At 42.1% G+C, this 16,203-nt stretch overlaps 2 protein-coding genes across 2 annotated transcripts; both read right to left on the bottom strand.

Annotated features, from left to right (window-relative positions):
- Positions 1 to 204: 204 nt before the first annotated feature.
- Positions 205 to 1,140, bottom strand: LOC142198642 (putative olfactory receptor 13C6). The gene is made up of 3 exons (XM_075269671.1): positions 962 to 1,140; positions 723 to 913; positions 205 to 341 (listed from the first exon to the last, which is right to left on the bottom strand). The coding sequence occupies exons 1-3, from the start codon at positions 1,138 to 1,140 to the stop codon at positions 205 to 207; spliced, it is 507 nt and encodes a 168-aa protein (XP_075125772.1).
- Positions 1,141 to 12,611: 11,471 nt separating this feature from the next.
- On the bottom strand, positions 12,612 to 13,541 carry LOC142198641 (olfactory receptor 8U9-like). The gene has a single exon (XM_075269670.1). The coding sequence runs from the start codon at positions 13,539 to 13,541 to the stop codon at positions 12,612 to 12,614; it is 930 nt and encodes a 309-aa protein (XP_075125771.1).
- Positions 13,542 to 16,203: the final 2,662 nt, after the last annotated feature.

Below are 16,203 nucleotides of genomic sequence, written 5' to 3'. Positions count from 1 at the left end.
TTTATTATTTTTAATAAATGCAAAAGCTATTGAAGTTTATCACTAGCAATGTTTTGGGATAAACTCAATGGCCATCCCTTAGATGAGTTGAACAATCAAAAGATATTACAACAAGAAAAGAACCAGTGTGCGTAAGATGACTTGATCTTGTCTTTAAGGATTTAATACTTGGGATTACAATTCATAAATACAGTAAATACCTTCTTAAGTTACTAAAGTGATTTTTCTTAGAAGTTCCTTCTTAATGGCATCTTTAACCTCCCGGTTATTGAGACTGTAGATGAGAGGATTCAGCATTGGGGTGATAATGACATAGAATATGGAGCTATATTTCTCCTGGTCTGTAGAGTACATGGATGCGGGGCCAAGATACAGCAACATGACTGTCCCGAAGTACAAAGCCACCACCGCGAGATGGGACGTACAGGTGGAAAAAGCCTTAGACCTTCCCGCAGATTATATCTTCATTACAGAGTATAGTATATGAGCATAAGATAGTAAGATGAGCAGAAGAGGAACAAGGAGAGTGAGGAAACTGACGGAAAATACATCAAGCTCAATAGTAGAGGTGTTACCACATAATAGTTTAATGAAAGCCAGTACCTCACACATGAAATGGTTAATCTGGTTATAACACACAGTGATCGGAGTGACCATTGTAGGGAGAGAGCAAAGCAAAAAGGTAACGATGAACACAAGAGCCACCAGCCTATAACAATTACCCCAACGCATGAGGACCGGGTAGTGGAGAGGGTGACAAATGGCGATATATCGATCAATAGCCATCACAACAAGAAGTTGGCACTCGGAACCTTCCACCAGAAGGATGGCATGGATCTGAAGACGGCAAGCCATGTACGGGATGGTCCTTTCAGTAGAGAAGAGATCGGCCAATAATCGGGGCAATGCCGTGCTGGAATAAGACAAGTCAAGAATGGATAATATACAGAGAAAGAAGTACATGGGTTTATGTAACTTGGGGTTGGTGATGATTATATATATTATGAGACTTTTCCCAATAAATGTGACCAGGTAGATGATAAAGAATAAGACAAAGAGCGCGGCATTTATCTTGGGGTCCGTCGTAAATCCAAGTAGAATAAATTCTGTGATGATGGGCGTCCCATTCTTGGTCTCCATCATATGATGAGTAATAACAAAGCCTAAGGTCTAACATGGAATTTAGATAGTTTTCGGAGTAATTGACCGAAACTGGAGACAATCCAACTTAAATATTTTTACATTTAGAGAGAGAAGTTGAAAAAGACAACATGCAATGGTCCGAACCATAGATATGAGAAGATTGTGTAATTAAAAATATATATTTTGATGTTAAAATATGTGACTAGCAATCAATATACCGATACATCAACTACAGAAAGATATTTAAATAATACATTTTAAAAAATAAAAAAAAATAAAAAAAATTAAGAGGATTCTCAGATCTCGTATAGATCCGGCCACATCTCATGTGAGACCTCAGCTTATAAAGGTTTTACAAGGAAGCCTTCACCACTGGAGATCAATTATTTTGTTTTCCATAAATGAGACAAATCGCAACGAGACAGAAATTAAACTGAAATTTACTTCAAAACAATATTAATGATTATAATGAGCAATATATCGATATAATATAGTGATTGAGGGGGGCAAGATACAGACAGAGGGTACTGGAGATAAAAAGGACTTTCTATCTCATCCTACTTATAGTAAGAATATGCAAATCTGTCTTCCATGATGTAATTAGGAAGTCAGGTGCCTTAGTGTTGCAAACCAATAGAGGGCACTCACTGGAATGTGCAAGCCTGTCTTCCCTGATGTAATTAGGAAGACAGAATCTCAGTGATATAGCCCAATAAAGGCTGCTCCCTTTAACATCATGCTCGACCTTCCAAGAGGCCTTTGTTTTGCAATGATGCTGGGATTATTACCAGGTATAGTCTCTCAACCAAGGACGGCTGTTTCAATGTTATTGCCTCTCGTCAGCCCAGTGTAGAGAAGACTAACCTGGTAGAGGTGAGAGGCTTAGACAGGGTTAGGGGGATATCGTCACTCCTTGGGGAGTGGAGACTTATTAAGCCTTTAGCACTCCACTGTACAAGGGACCATGGGAAGAATATGTAAATCTGTCTTCCATGATGTAATTGGTTTGCAACACTGAGGCACCTGACTTCCTAATTACATCATGGAAGACAGATTTGCATATTCTTCCCATGGTCCCTTGCACAGTGGAGTGCTAAAGGCTTAATAAGTCTCCACACACCTAAATGATGGTCTCTCCCCAAGGAGTGATGATATCCCCCTACCCCTACTTGTAGCAATTCATAGTTACATAGTAGATGAGGGTGAATGACACAATGGAAGAGTCCATCAAGTCCAACCTATAACCCTACACTCCCCTACAGTGTTGATCCAGGGGAAGGCAATTGAGCAACTCCCTGGCATGTCCTATATAGCCCTGCTGATATATAGGGAGGGAGACAATCAGATCAGCAGGTTTCGGTCTGCTTGCTAAGGGATACATTATGGAAGCTCTGCCAAATCTGTAGCAACTTACAATTACAGATATATACAAACTACAACACTGAAAACGACCATCAATCAACGTAAATATTGTTAAAACTTATTCACGGGACTGAATGTTGTAATGTCAGGACAAGGACTTACTGTATATGTTGTGTGTGAGCAGCTCAAGTAGGTAAGGTCTAATAGAAGTCTGGCAATACAGAAGAATTACTACACAGTCAACTCCATTCCAGGGATCAAACAGCTTAGGAGGACTATAAATTAAAGGTTAAAAAAGTTTTAAAAAAATATTAAAATAACTAAAATTCTAATTCTCATTTCACACATAAAACATACATTAGATAGGCAGCAGCTGCATAAAATAATAAACTATTCAAATTAAAGTATTTATTTTATTTTGGTTTTGCAAACAAAAATCTAAATGAAAAATGTGCAAGTTGTTCTTTTTTGGGTCACTTTGCCTTAACAAAAAATAAAAAGTGACTAAAAAAGTGTCTGTATTAGAGATGAGCGAACACTGTTCGGAACAGCCATTCCGAACAGCACGCTCCCATAGAAATGAATGGACGTAGCTGGCATGTGGGGGGTTAAGCGACCGGCCACCGGCAAAGTGTACGTGCCAGCTGCTTCCATTCATTTCTATGGGAGCGTGCTGTTCGGAACGGCTGATCCAAACAGTACTCGCTCATCTCTAGTCTGTATGCTAGTTCCTATAAAGACAATGACATATCCAGCAATAAATGACAACATATAAAGCTCTGGAAGTAGAAGGCTATTGTTTATTTTGCAGATTACAGATTGGAGAACCTCTCAAGATTAGGGTTGAGCCGATCTTGTTGTTTCAGGATCGATTTTAAAATCCAATTTCCGATCATTTTTCATTCGAACCAGATCTCGATCCCAATTCCGATCCCAATGCAAGTCAATGGGATTTTCTATACTAATCACTAAGTAGCCAGAGGATTTTTTTTTTTAATCCTCTGGCTACTTAGTCCCCCCTGGTGTCCAGTTACCTGCAGAGATGGCTGGTCCGGTGCCCAGTTTTCTCGTTCTTCTTTGCCTACCTGCCCCTGCCTCCCAGGTTAGGAGATTGTGGGTGGGTACAGGTTGGGGAGATGTGACGTTTCCCCTCCCAGTACCCGCCCACACTCTCCTAAGTGTTACGGTTCTGTATAAATATATAAAAATATTTTTTTTTAACTGTGGAACCGATAGTCTGCAAGACAGTGCAGCGAGGTCCACAGGCCCAGATGGGCGGCTGTATGTCTGAACTCAATGTGAACAGGGTCCAACAAACACTGGCCGAGGTGCGGTGCGGTACTCAATGTGAACAGGGTGCAACTAAACCCTGTCAGTTAAGCTCACTGCCAAGGTGCACCAGTACTGCTGAAAGCAACAAGGCTGCCAAGGGTTAACTCACCCCAGGTCAGCTGTTGCAGGAGGATCTGTTCCATGTTCAGGTGACTCAGGTTTCAGATTGATTTTTGGTCAAACAAGTTTGGTATGAACCATAGCTTAAATTAACTTATGACATAAGTTTCTAGGGCTCCTAGGAACCTATCTATAAAACATAGTGTAGAATACTCTTAGGGCTCCTAGGAACCTATCTATAAAACATAGTGTAGAATACTCTTAGGGCTTCTAGGAACCTATCTATAAAACATAGTGTATAACACTGTCAGGGCTCCTAGGAACCTATCCATAAAACATAGTGTATAACACTGTCAGGACTCCTAGGAACCTATCCATAAAACATAGTGTATAACACTGTCAGGACTCCTAGGAAACTATCTATAATACATAGTGTACAACACTGTCAGGGCTCCTAGGAACCTATCTATAAAACATAGTGTAGAATACTGTCAGGACTCCTAGGAACCTATCTATAAAACATAGTATAGAATACTCTTAGGACTCCTAGGAACCTATCTATAAAACATAGTGTATAATACTGTCAGGACTCCTAGGAATCTATCTTAAAACATAGTGTAGAATACTCTTAGGACTCCTAGGAACCTATATATAATACATAGTGTAGAATACTCTTAGGACTCCTAGGAACCTATCTATAAAACATAGTGTAGAATACTCTTAGGACTCCTAGGAACCTATCTATAAAACATAGTGTAGAACACTCTTAGGACTCCTAGGAACCTATCTATAAAACATAGTGTAGAATACTCTTAGGGTTCCTAGGAACCTATCTATAAAATATAGTGTAGAATACTGTCAGGGCTCCTAGGAACCTATCTATAAAATATAGTGTAGAATACTCTTAGGACTCCTAGGAATCTATCTATAAAACATAGTGTAGAATACTGTCAGGGCTCCTAGGAACCTATCTATAAAACATAGTGTATAATACTGTCAGGGCTCCTAGGAACCTATCTATAAAACATAGTGTATAATACTGTCAGGGCTCCTAGGAACCTATCTATAAAACATAGTGTAGAATACTCTTGGGACTTTTAGGAATATGTCTACCCAAATTCTAGATTTCTGAAGTTAAGTCAAAGTGAAGGTGACATGTATGTCTATAAAAAAAAACTGATCGTAAGCAGATGGATACAAACTCCAGATCTAACCATACACTGTGTGACACTTGCTTTAATGCTTTTTAACATTTAAAACACTCCAATATTACCCTTTTTTTGAGAAATGCTGTGTGCCTGGCAGTTTAACACATGAGGTTATTTTGCAAAAAACATTGGTTTGTTAAAAAAAAAAAAATCTAGTTTTGATGACTTGTAAATGCTAAAAGCTCAATTTTAATTGGAAGGCAAAGCTGTGGCTTTGAGCCAAGTGTTACATCTTTATGGGAGCAGAATGACACAATGTGTTTGTGTTGGGAGAAGCAATGGTGGGGTCGTTTGTTTTATTTTCTTGTTATTATGCCAACTGAGTGAGGCAGCTCCAATGAGTGGCAATCAAAAAACTTGAAGAAAAATATGAAACTTACTATCAGCGTGTCTGCACTGCCACTTACTAGCGGGCCTTTGCTTTGAAATCTGGGCTGATATCCAGACAGATGTTCACAGAGGTGTCAGACTGTGGTTCACAGTAGAAGTCTATGGAGAGGGAAGGGTGGAGGAGTGAGCAGAAAATGTGTGAGGAAGATAAAAAAAAAACACAGAAGCTGCTGGAGATAAATAAGGAGTTTACATTGTATCTGTGTTGTATTCATATACATTAAGAGGAGCAATTCCACATCATGTCCTTTATAACCCTGCTCATGTTTATTAGTGAGGGAGAAAATTTAACAGATTGTCCTTTACTAGAGCGAACAGTGAAATATTCGAGATTTGATATTCGTTTCGAGTAGAGCCTCAATATTCGACTACTCGATCAAATGTCACATCCCATTATAGTCTATGGGAAAAAATGCTAATTTCAGGGTAAACCACTATTCGACTAAAGCAGAGTCACCAAGTCCACGAGTAGCAGGAGGAGAGTGTTTAGGAGGAGCACTGTGCATTTAAAGTGCATGGACCCCATTATAGTCTATGGGGTCCGTGCGCTTTAACCGCACAGCGCTTGCAGTTGCGCTGATAAAAAGTCAGCTCCCTCATAGCCACAAGCTGCCAGCTCTCCTGACTAGCAAAGACTAGCCTGCGGCAAATCAACGTTGGTTCTGCAGCAGGCTCGTCCTTGCTAGTCGGGAGAGCTGGCAGCTTGCTGTTACGAGGGAGCTTACTTTTTTCTCATAGGAATGCATTGACCAGCATTGATTGGCCAGTGTACAGCATTCGGCCAATCAACACTGGTTCTGCCGGAGGCTCGTCTGTGAGGAGGCAGAGTCTAAGATCGGACTGCAATGGAGACTGCTTCTGCACAGTACTTTTCATGGTCAGGAGGGGGAAATGAAGGGTGCTCAGGGGCTGAGCCTTATCCTTGTACGGTAGGTTCAAACTGTATTTCAGTTTGAGCTTATGTGTGGAATACCCTTCCCCAGACAAAAGAACTTTGACGGACGGAAAACATTATATGCAATGTAGGGGTGGGGGTATAAAATTAGACAATGGTCAGCATGGTAAAATAAATTTTTTAATTTTTTATTGTCAATGCACTCTGAACTATCTCATCATTCCCTCCCTTAAACATAATTTTTCTTGGAACCTAGTTATTGCCTTTCCAGCTAGATTGTCCCATCTGAAGGGTAAAGTATAACCATTGACCTTCCGAGGTAATATATGAACACACCAGTATTATCAGGATTTTTCACTCTACGTACAGGACCAGTTTGGTGGGTTTATGCCAGATACTCAGCAGTGATTGCCGGAAGATGCCTAACCCATGGGCACAGATGAACTATTTCTATATATGCGCAATTTCTAGATATACATCACACACAAAGGAGGCAAAACCTTGTTCAATGTCACTTTATTTTATACTTTGGATTATAAAATAATTACAAAAACCTAAAAATGTACAGAGCAAATGATAAAGTCAGTAAACCCCCTTTAATGTACAGACTGAGCCATTGCGAGATTGTTCTTAGAGATGTCTTAATTATATCTTTATCCTCCCTGTTATTGAGACTGTAGATGAGAGGATTCAGCATTGGGGTGATAATAACATAACACATGGAGCAATATCTCTCCTGGTCTGTAGAGTACATGGATGCGGGGCCAAGATATAGCAACATGGCCGTCCCAAAGTACAAAATTGAACAATAAGTGAACAAAAAGTTTTATGTACCCTGTAAGGTTCCAATAAAAACATCAACACATCCAGCAATATAAGTATGTTTGTTTCAACTCAGCAGTCTGCCAAACATAATGCTAAGAGTCTTGAGAGTCATAAGGGTTAGAGATGAGCGAACACTAAAATGTTCGAGGTTCGAAATTCGATTCGAACAGCCGCTCACTGTTCGAGTGTTCGAATGGGTTTCGAACCCCATTATAGTCTATGGGGAACATAAACTCGTTAAGGGGGAAACCCAAATTCGTGTCTGGAGGGTCACCAAGTCCACTATGACACCCCAGGAAATGATACCAACACCCTGGAATGACACTGGGACAGCAGGGGAAGCATGTCTGGGGGCATAAAAGTCACTTTATTTCATGGAAATCCCTGTCAGTTTGCGATTTTCGCAAGCTAACTTTTCCCCATAGAAATGCATTGGCCAGTGCTGATTGGCCAGAGTACGGAACTCGACCAATCAGCGCTGGCTCTGCTGGAGGAGGCGGAGTCTAAGATCGCTCCACACCAGTCTCCATTCAGGTCCGACCTTAGACTCCGCCTCCTCCGGCAGAGCCAGCGCTGATTGGCCGAAGGCTGGCCAATGCATTCCTATGCGAATGCAGAGACTTAGCAGTGCTGAGTCAGTTTTGCTCAACTACACATCTGATGCACACTCGGCACTGCTACATCAGATGTAGCAATCTGATGTAGCAGAGCCGAGGGTGCACTAGAACCCCTGTGCAAACTCAGTTCACGCTAATAGAATGCATTGGCCAGCGCTGATTGGCCAATGCATTCTATTAGCCCGATGAAGTAGAGCTGAATGTGTGTGCTAAGCACACACATTCAGCACTGCTTCATCACGCCAATGCAATGCATTAGCCAGTGCTGATTGGCCAGAGTACGGAATTCGGCCAATCAGCGCTGGCTCTGCTGGAGGAGGCGGAGTCTAAGGTCGGACCTGAATGGAGACTGGTGTGGAGCGATCTTAGACTCCGCCTCCTCCAGCAGAGCCAGCGCTGATTGGCCGAATTCCGTACTCTGGCCAATCAGCGCTGGCCAATGCATTCTATTAGCTTGATGAAGCAGAGTGTGCACAAGGGTTCAAGCGCACCCTCGGCTCTGATGTAGCAGAGCCGAGGGTGCACAAGGGTTCAAGTGCACCCTCGGCTCTCCTACATCAGAGCCGAGGGTGCGCTTGAACCCTTGTGCAGCCTCAGCTCTGCTACATCAGAGCCGAGGGTGCGCTTGAACCCTTGTGCACACTCTGCTTCATCAAGCTAATAGAATGCATTGGCCAGCACTGATTGGCCAGAGTACGGAATTCGGCCAATCAGCGCTGGCCAATGCATCTCTATGGGAAAAAGTTTATCTCACAAAAATCACAATTACACACCCGATAGAGCCCCAAAAAGTTATTTTTAATAACATTCCCCCCTAAATAAAGGTTATCCCTAGCTATCCCTGCCTGTACAGCTATCCCTGTCTCATAGTCACAAAGTTCACATTCTCATATGACCCGGATTTGAAATCCACTATTCGTCTAAAATGGAGGTCACCTGATTTCGGCAGCCAATGACTTTTTCCAATTTTTTTCAATGCCCCCGGTGTCGTAGTTCCTGTCCCACCTCCCCTGCGCTGTTATTGGTGCAAAAAAGGCGCCAGGGAAGGTGGGAGGGGAATCGAATTTTGGCGCACTTTACCACGCGGTGTTCGATTCGATTCGAACATGGCGAACACCCTGATATCCGATCGAACATGTGTTCGATAGAACACTGTTCGCTCATCTCTAATAAGGGTAATTTTTGGAAAATGTCATTGCATTAATCCCATAGATACAATTTAATCCTATTTAAATAAAGCCTATAGATTAGAGATGAGCATGTAGTATTCGATCGAGTAGGTATTCGATCGTATACTACGGTATTCGAAATACTCATACTCGATCGCGTACCACTCGCTAGTCGAATGGAAAAATTTGATGCAGAACTAGCGTTGATTGGCCGAATGCTATACAGTCGGCCAATCAACGCTGGTTCTTCTCCTACCTTTAGAAGTCTTCTCCGCGCAGCGTCCCCGCGGCGTTTTCCGGCTCTTAATTCACTCTGATAGACATCGGGCCTGGGCAGAGCCAACTGTGCATGCCCGTGCTACAAGAAAATGCCTGCTTTGACTGTAAGTGGCCATTTTCTTGTAGTGCGGGCATGCGCAGTCGGCTCTGCTCAGGCCCGATGCCTGGCAGAGTGAATTCATTGCCGGATGACGATGCGGGGGCGCTGCACAGAGAAGACTTCTCGGAGAATCCAGTCCCGACCCTCACTCATGGACTTGGTAAGTTCAGTTTGATCGAACGTTGCCTACCCCTGAAACGAGCATTTTCCCCCCATAGACTATAATAGGATTCGATATTCGATTTGAGTAGTCGAATATTGAGAGGTTTCTCAAAACGAATATCGAATATCGCTCATCTCTACTATAGATTAATTTGTGGGTTCCTTACTTACTAAGGTCCTCTTGGAAAAGATTTAGGGTAAATTCACATGGGGTTTTTTGGTCAGGATTTTGAAACCGTATCCGCCTCAAAATCCTGACCAAAAAGACGGCTCCTATTGAAATCAGCCGTTTGTTCCGGATTCTGGAAAAAGAAGCCACATGCTCATTCTTTCAGGCAACATCCGCCTGAAGACACTCCCTCCCGACTAGGCCCATTCATTTGGACCTAATCCAGAGCGGAGTGCGCAACTGGATGCTGGTGCACTGCATCGGCATCCAGTCGCAGCGACTCATATTTTGGACCAGAACCTGAGACGGCCTTCGCCTCAGGTTCCAGTTCAAAAAACCTCATGTGTACTTACCCTTAGATGTACAGACTCTTCTCAAAAGATTTACCATTGTGCCAAGGCTTCTCATTTTATTATGGTTTACAAGGGTTCTTGAATCTTCAAAATGTCTGTATAATTTCTTGGAGTCCACAATTTTTTACAAATTTTCTTAACTACTTTGCAAAGTATCACAAGATACCGCGCTTCTTGGAGAGATCTTCTTTGCATAGAAATTGCAAAAAAAATTTATAGGAGGATGGAACATAACATTTATATGTAAAGTCCTAATTAATCTGCATGCACAAAATGGGTTGGCGCATTTCTGCGATATCTGCGTTTCTTTAACATCCGCCCCTGTAAAGATATACATGTGCGGTATGTATGAACTCCTCACATATTGCAGTTTTTTGAAAACTACTTTGAATTTTTGCGCAATTTTTGCTTGTAATCTCTGTTTGCTGCAAAGTTGCATGCAGGTGGTTGTGTATATGAAACATTAAACATGAGTTTTAGGTGCAAATATGTGTTTTAGTGGATTTTTTCAAAAAATGATTTGTGTTTGTCAGAAAGTTGCATGCAGGTGGATGTGGCTATCGATAACCCATTGAGACATTTGTAATCTTCAGTTTTTCTACTTTCAAAAAATATATAGGGTTTAGGGGTTCACTTACTTCTCATGGTGTGTAATCCCTACATTTATAGGATGATACTTTTTTAACATTTGCAGCTTCAAAGCAGATTTTTTTGTTCCTTCCAGTTCTTGTGATTTTCTGAAGACACGTGCATGCCGGTGCAGGCCATAGTGATATCAATGAACTCTGCATATGTTGAATTCTTATTTTTAGGAGGTTTGGTGCATATAAGTTTTTGTTTGGTTTACACGTTTGACCACTAATATACATTTATTTGCATTTTTTTATTTTTTTTTTATAAAACATTCAATTTAAATCAAAGTTGCATGAAGTACTCGATCGAGTACTACTCACTATTCGAATGTAAAAGTTCGATGCAGAACCAGCATTGATTGGCCGAATGCTATACAGTCTTCCAATCAACGCTGGTTCTTCTCCTACCTTTAGAAGACTTCTCCGTGCAGCTTCCCCGCGGCGTCTTCCGACTCTTCATTCACTCTGCCAGGCTTGTAGTGCGGGCATGCGCAGTTGGCTCTGCCCAGGCCCGATGCTTGGCAGAGTGAATTCAGAGCTGGAAGATGCCGCGGGGACGCTGCACGGAGAAGACTGCTCGGAGGATCCAGGCTGACCCTCACTCGTGGACTTGGTAAGTATAATTTGATCGAACGTTGCCTACCCCTGAAATGAGCATTTTCCCCCCATAGACTATAATAGGGTTCGATATTCAATTCGAGTAGTTGAATATTGAGGGGCTACTCGAAACGAATATCGAACTTCGAACATTTTACTGTTCGCTCATCTCTAGTAAGGAATAGAGATGAGCGAGTATATTCGATCAAATACCTCTCCTGCATAGGTATTGGTGTAAAAACAATGCCAGGGAAGGTGGGAGGGGAATCGAATTTTTACTACGTTTACCATGTGGTATTCGACCGAGTACACCAATGACTATGCAGGGGAGGTATCCGATCGAATACTACTCGCTCATCTCTAGTAAGGAACAGTCCTCAGTAAGAAAAAAAAATAAACCTGGAAATTACCTTTAAATATCAAAAATAATGGTTTTAGCAATCACAAAGATAAGTTCTGGAGAATGGAATCCAATTGAAAAATACAATGGGTTGTCCTATCTAGAAACTCTGAAATATGACTATCTGGGACAAAATAAATGACCACCATGAAATATGCATTATCAATATCACTTGCAAGTTATTACAACATGACACAATTAATTGGAATTAAGGCGGTGTCCTTAAGGAAATTTCTTACCTTGTCCTTAAAGGGTTAATAGAGGAGGATTTACAATAATTATTGATGAATTTAAATGGAAAATAAAAAATGTGTAAAGCAATTCCTAAACTCAGTTAGAGCCCTCTTAACCCTTAAGTACCATCATGGTGTCTGTCATAATGATATGTGTATGGTATTGGTGTATGATGGACACTAGAGATGAGCGAACAGTAAAATGTTCGATATTCGATATTCGTTTCGAGTAGCCCCTCAATATTCGACTACTCAAATCGAACCCTATTATAGTCTATGGGGGGGGGGGAATGCTCGTTTCAGGGGTAGGCAACGTTCGATCAAATTACGCTTACCAAGTCCACGAGTGAGGGTCGGGCTGGATCCTCCGAGAAGTCTTCTCCGTGCAGCGTCCCCGCGGCGTCTTCTGACTCTGAATTCACTCTGCCAGGCATCGGGTCTGGGCAGAGTGAATTCAGAGCCGGAAGACGCCGCAAGGATTCTGCATGGAGAAGACTTCTAAAGGTAGGAGAAGAACCAGTGTTGATTGGCCGACTGTTTAGCATTTGGCCAATCAATGCTGGTTTTGCATCGAACTTGTACGAGTATTTCGAATACCGTAGTATTCGATCGAATACCTACTCGATCGAATACTACTCGCTCATCTCTAATGGACACCATGATAGTACTTAAGGGTTAATGTAAGTTACTTGGTGAATTTAGCGAGAATCTCCTTCTTAATGGCGTCTTTAACCTCCCGGTTATTGAGACTGTAGATGAGAGGATTCAGCATTGGGGTTATAATGACATAGAATATGGAGCTATATTTCTCCTGGTCTGTCGAGTACATGGAGGCAGGGCCAAGATACAGCAACATGACTGTCCCGAAGTACAAAGCCACCACCGCGAGATGGGACGTACAGGTGGAGAAAGCCTTAGACCTTCCCGCAGAGCGAATCTTCATTACAGAGTATATGATACAAGCATAAGATAGTAAGATGAGCAGAAGAGGAACAAGGAGAGTGAGGAAACTGACAGCGAATATCTGAAGCTCAATTTCAGATGTGTTCTCACATAACAACTTAATAAAAGCTAACGTCTCGCACATGAAATGGTTAATCTGGTTATAGCAAATAGTGAACGGAGAGACAATCGTAGGGAAAGAACAAAGCATAAACGTAACAATGAATACTAGAGCCACCAACTTATAACAATTACCCCAACGCATGAGGACCGGGTAGCGAAGAGGGTGACATATGGCGATATATCGATCAATAGCCATCACAACGAGAAGCTGGCACTCAGAACCTTCCACCACAAGGATGGCATGGGTTTGAAGACGGCAAGCCATGTATGGGATGGTCCTTTCAGTAGAGAAGAGATCACATAATAATCGGGGAACAGCCAATGAAGAATTGCACAAGTCAAGAATGGATAATACGCAGAGAAAGAAGTACATGGGTTTATGTAACTTGGGGTTGGTGATGATTATATATATTATGAGACTGTTCCCAATAAATGTCACCAGGTAGATGATAAAGAATAAGACAAAGAGCGCGGCATTTATCTTGGGGTCCGTAGTAAATCCAAGTAGAATAAATTCTGTAATGATGGGCGTCCTGTTCTTGGTCTCCATCATACGATGAATAATAATATAGTCTAACCTGAAATTAATATAATTGACCGAAACTGAAGACAATCCACCTTTGGTTCTTACATTTAGAAAAAGGAGGAGAAGACAACATGGAATGGTATGAACCATAGATACAAGAAGATCGTGGAATAGAAGGAGACTCTATTTTGATATTAAAATATAGGATTGCTTAAGAATGAATAAAGATGAAAATATCAATACAAATAATAATAATAAAATACATGTAATATAATTAGTAAAATAAAAACACTGAAATTAGGAGAATTCTATGATCTTCTAACGATCCGGCCAAATCTCATGTGAGACCTCGGCTTATAAAGGTTTTCTAAGGAAGCTTTCACCGCTTGAGACCAATTATTTTTTTTCCATAATTGAGACAAATCGCAGCGAGACAGAAATTACATTGAAATTATTTTATTTTATTATTTCAAGGTAAATAATAAGAAATAGTTGTTTTCTTTCGTTATAAGCTTTGCACCATGTCCACAGTTCACTCCCCTAATCCTGCAATAGACAAGGCATCGTGTCTTGTTCATAAAAATCTGTTTTCCCTTTAAATTCTGGCTATATTACTTTGGTAAGGGAGCCTTCACACGGAGTGTACGTTCCGCTCATTCTGAACGTAAAAGTCGTTCAGTATGAGTGCGTAAAAACCAGCTCCCATTGACTGTCGGCCCTCACACGGGACCGTGAAAATCACACTCGTATGTACAGACCCATAGAAAAGAATAAGTCAGTGTGCTTGTGAAATCTTTGCCCATCCGGGCTTCGGCGTCATCATCTGGCCTTGGCTTTGGGAAGAACCTTGGGTTCTTCTTGCATTGTTTGAACACTTTGTCCCATTCTTTCACCTTGGTAATTGATTTTCCACCACACCCGTCTCCTTCACCTTCATTTCCCTCTGCTCCTCTAATAGTTAATTTCAGTCTTGCCCTATGGTTGACAGCCTATCCACCCATCAACTCCTTGGCGGGTTCTTCCTCCTTATTTAGTCTTGGCTCACATTCACATTGGTGCTTGCTATTGCCTTGTGCGTGCTGGCTTATTCTCTTGCTGTTATTACTTGTATTCTAATCCTTGACCTTTGGCTTTCCCTACTGACTATTCTTTTGGACTTTGATTTGGCACTGTATTGCTCGACTTTTACCCCTTTGTTGTTGTTCGTCTTGTCTGCGTTTTGTGTATCACATATACAGGAAGGGATTGTCTTCAAGTTGCTGCCTATTACGTAGGATAGGGTCTGGCAATAGGAAGGGACAGTGGGGGTCTTCAGCTTAGGGCTCACTCTGTCTTGTGTCCCACCCCAGGGTTTCCAGCAGCTACTGGGGAATTGTCTTAGCAATTCCCCAACAGTGCTATCCAGGAAATACACGGACAACACACTGACCCACAGCGGGGTTGTCTGCAACTGGCCTAAAAAGTATGGTCAACCCCATTCCACAGAGGGGCATAGTTTGATTTTTGTTTTAGGAAAATGGAGAAGAATTTGGTTTGGAATTTCAGTGCTGAAAAAAAAAAAATCCTCCCATTGACTTCAATGGGTTCCTTAGGTCTTATATTTCTACCTTTTGCTGAGTCCACTCCTGGCTTTGGCTCAAAAAATCTGCAACAAAACATCTGTTTTTCTGCAATGTGGGGCCTTAGCCTTAGGAGAAGGCTCCATGGGATGATGCGCAGGTATGAAGTGCTGCTGGAAATACAGTGGCAGGAACACATCACGGTTCTTCCCACAGCACTTTAAACAGAACGTTTGCAGAGTTTTCCTCCGCGGACTTACTTTTACCATTATATCTACGGGTAAGCCACCGCCATTTCTGTAGATATAATTGACATACTGTAATTTCCAAGAATGCACTGGTTTTGGAAATCGTAGCGTGTCCATGTGTTACGGTTCTATATATATATATATAATTTAAACTACAGAACCTCTTAGCTGTAGAACACTACAGCGAGGTCCATAGGCCCATATGGACGGCTGTATGTCTGAACTAAATGTGAACTACTGCAAAGACACTGCAGCGCGGTAATTAATGTGAACAGTTGCAAAGACACTGCAGCCTGAACTCAATGTGAACAGTGTGTACTGTGCGACACTCCATGTGAACAAGGTGCAACTAAAACCCCGCCAGTTTAGCTCACTGGCCAAGTGCACCAGTACAAGTGAAACACACACGGCTGCCAAGGGTTAACACTTACCCCAGGCCAGCAAACACACACACTTACCCCTGCGACAGCTAGGGGCCACCACGGAAGTTTTAGAACATTCTCCTGTGCACAGCTTGGAGTCCCCAGGGGAGTTTGCATGGTCCTGCACACAGCTTGGAGACATCACACACCCATGCTCCCGCACACAGCTAGGAGCCATACATGAAGTCAGACAGTTCACATAGGCTATCTCAGAGACCATACCTGCCGCAGATCTACAAGCTGGAACAGCATCTACTGCTCCTAGCCCTGGGGTAGCTCTAACAGTTCAGGGTTTACAGGTCCTACCTAACAGCACCCAGGAGAAGCAGAGGAACCCTACACAGAGGCCTAGTCTGAAACCTGCCTGAGTACTGGAGCCTATCCCTGCAAACTACTGTTATTCACTCCGTGGACTTTGAGGAGATTTTAGTCAAAGTGTGAGCCCCCAGCGGGCGTC

Source organism: Leptodactylus fuscus, chromosome 3 (genome assembly GCF_031893055.1).
Source record: "Leptodactylus fuscus isolate aLepFus1 chromosome 3, aLepFus1.hap2, whole genome shotgun sequence".
NCBI classification, from domain to species: Eukaryota; Metazoa; Chordata; class Amphibia; order Anura; family Leptodactylidae; genus Leptodactylus; species Leptodactylus fuscus.
This window is presented reverse-complemented; position numbering and strand designations above follow the sequence as displayed.

Excerpts from the sequence above, each read along its gene's own strand:
- LOC142198642 (XM_075269671.1), bottom strand. The coding sequence starts at position 1,140 with ATGGAGACCAAGAATGGGACGCCCATCATCACAGAATTTATTCTACTT. Across the intron at positions 914-961 it reads CCCAAGTTACATAAACCCAT|CACGGCATTGCCCCGATTAT; the intron begins GTACTTCTTTCT and ends GTCTTATTCCAG. Across the intron at positions 342-722 it reads CCCGGTCCTCATGCGTTGGG|ACCAGGAGAAATATAGCTCC; the intron begins GTAATTGTTATA and ends TGTACTCTACAG.
- LOC142198641 (XM_075269670.1), bottom strand. The coding sequence starts at position 13,541 with ATGGAGACCAAGAACAGGACGCCCATCATTACAGAATTTATTCTACTT.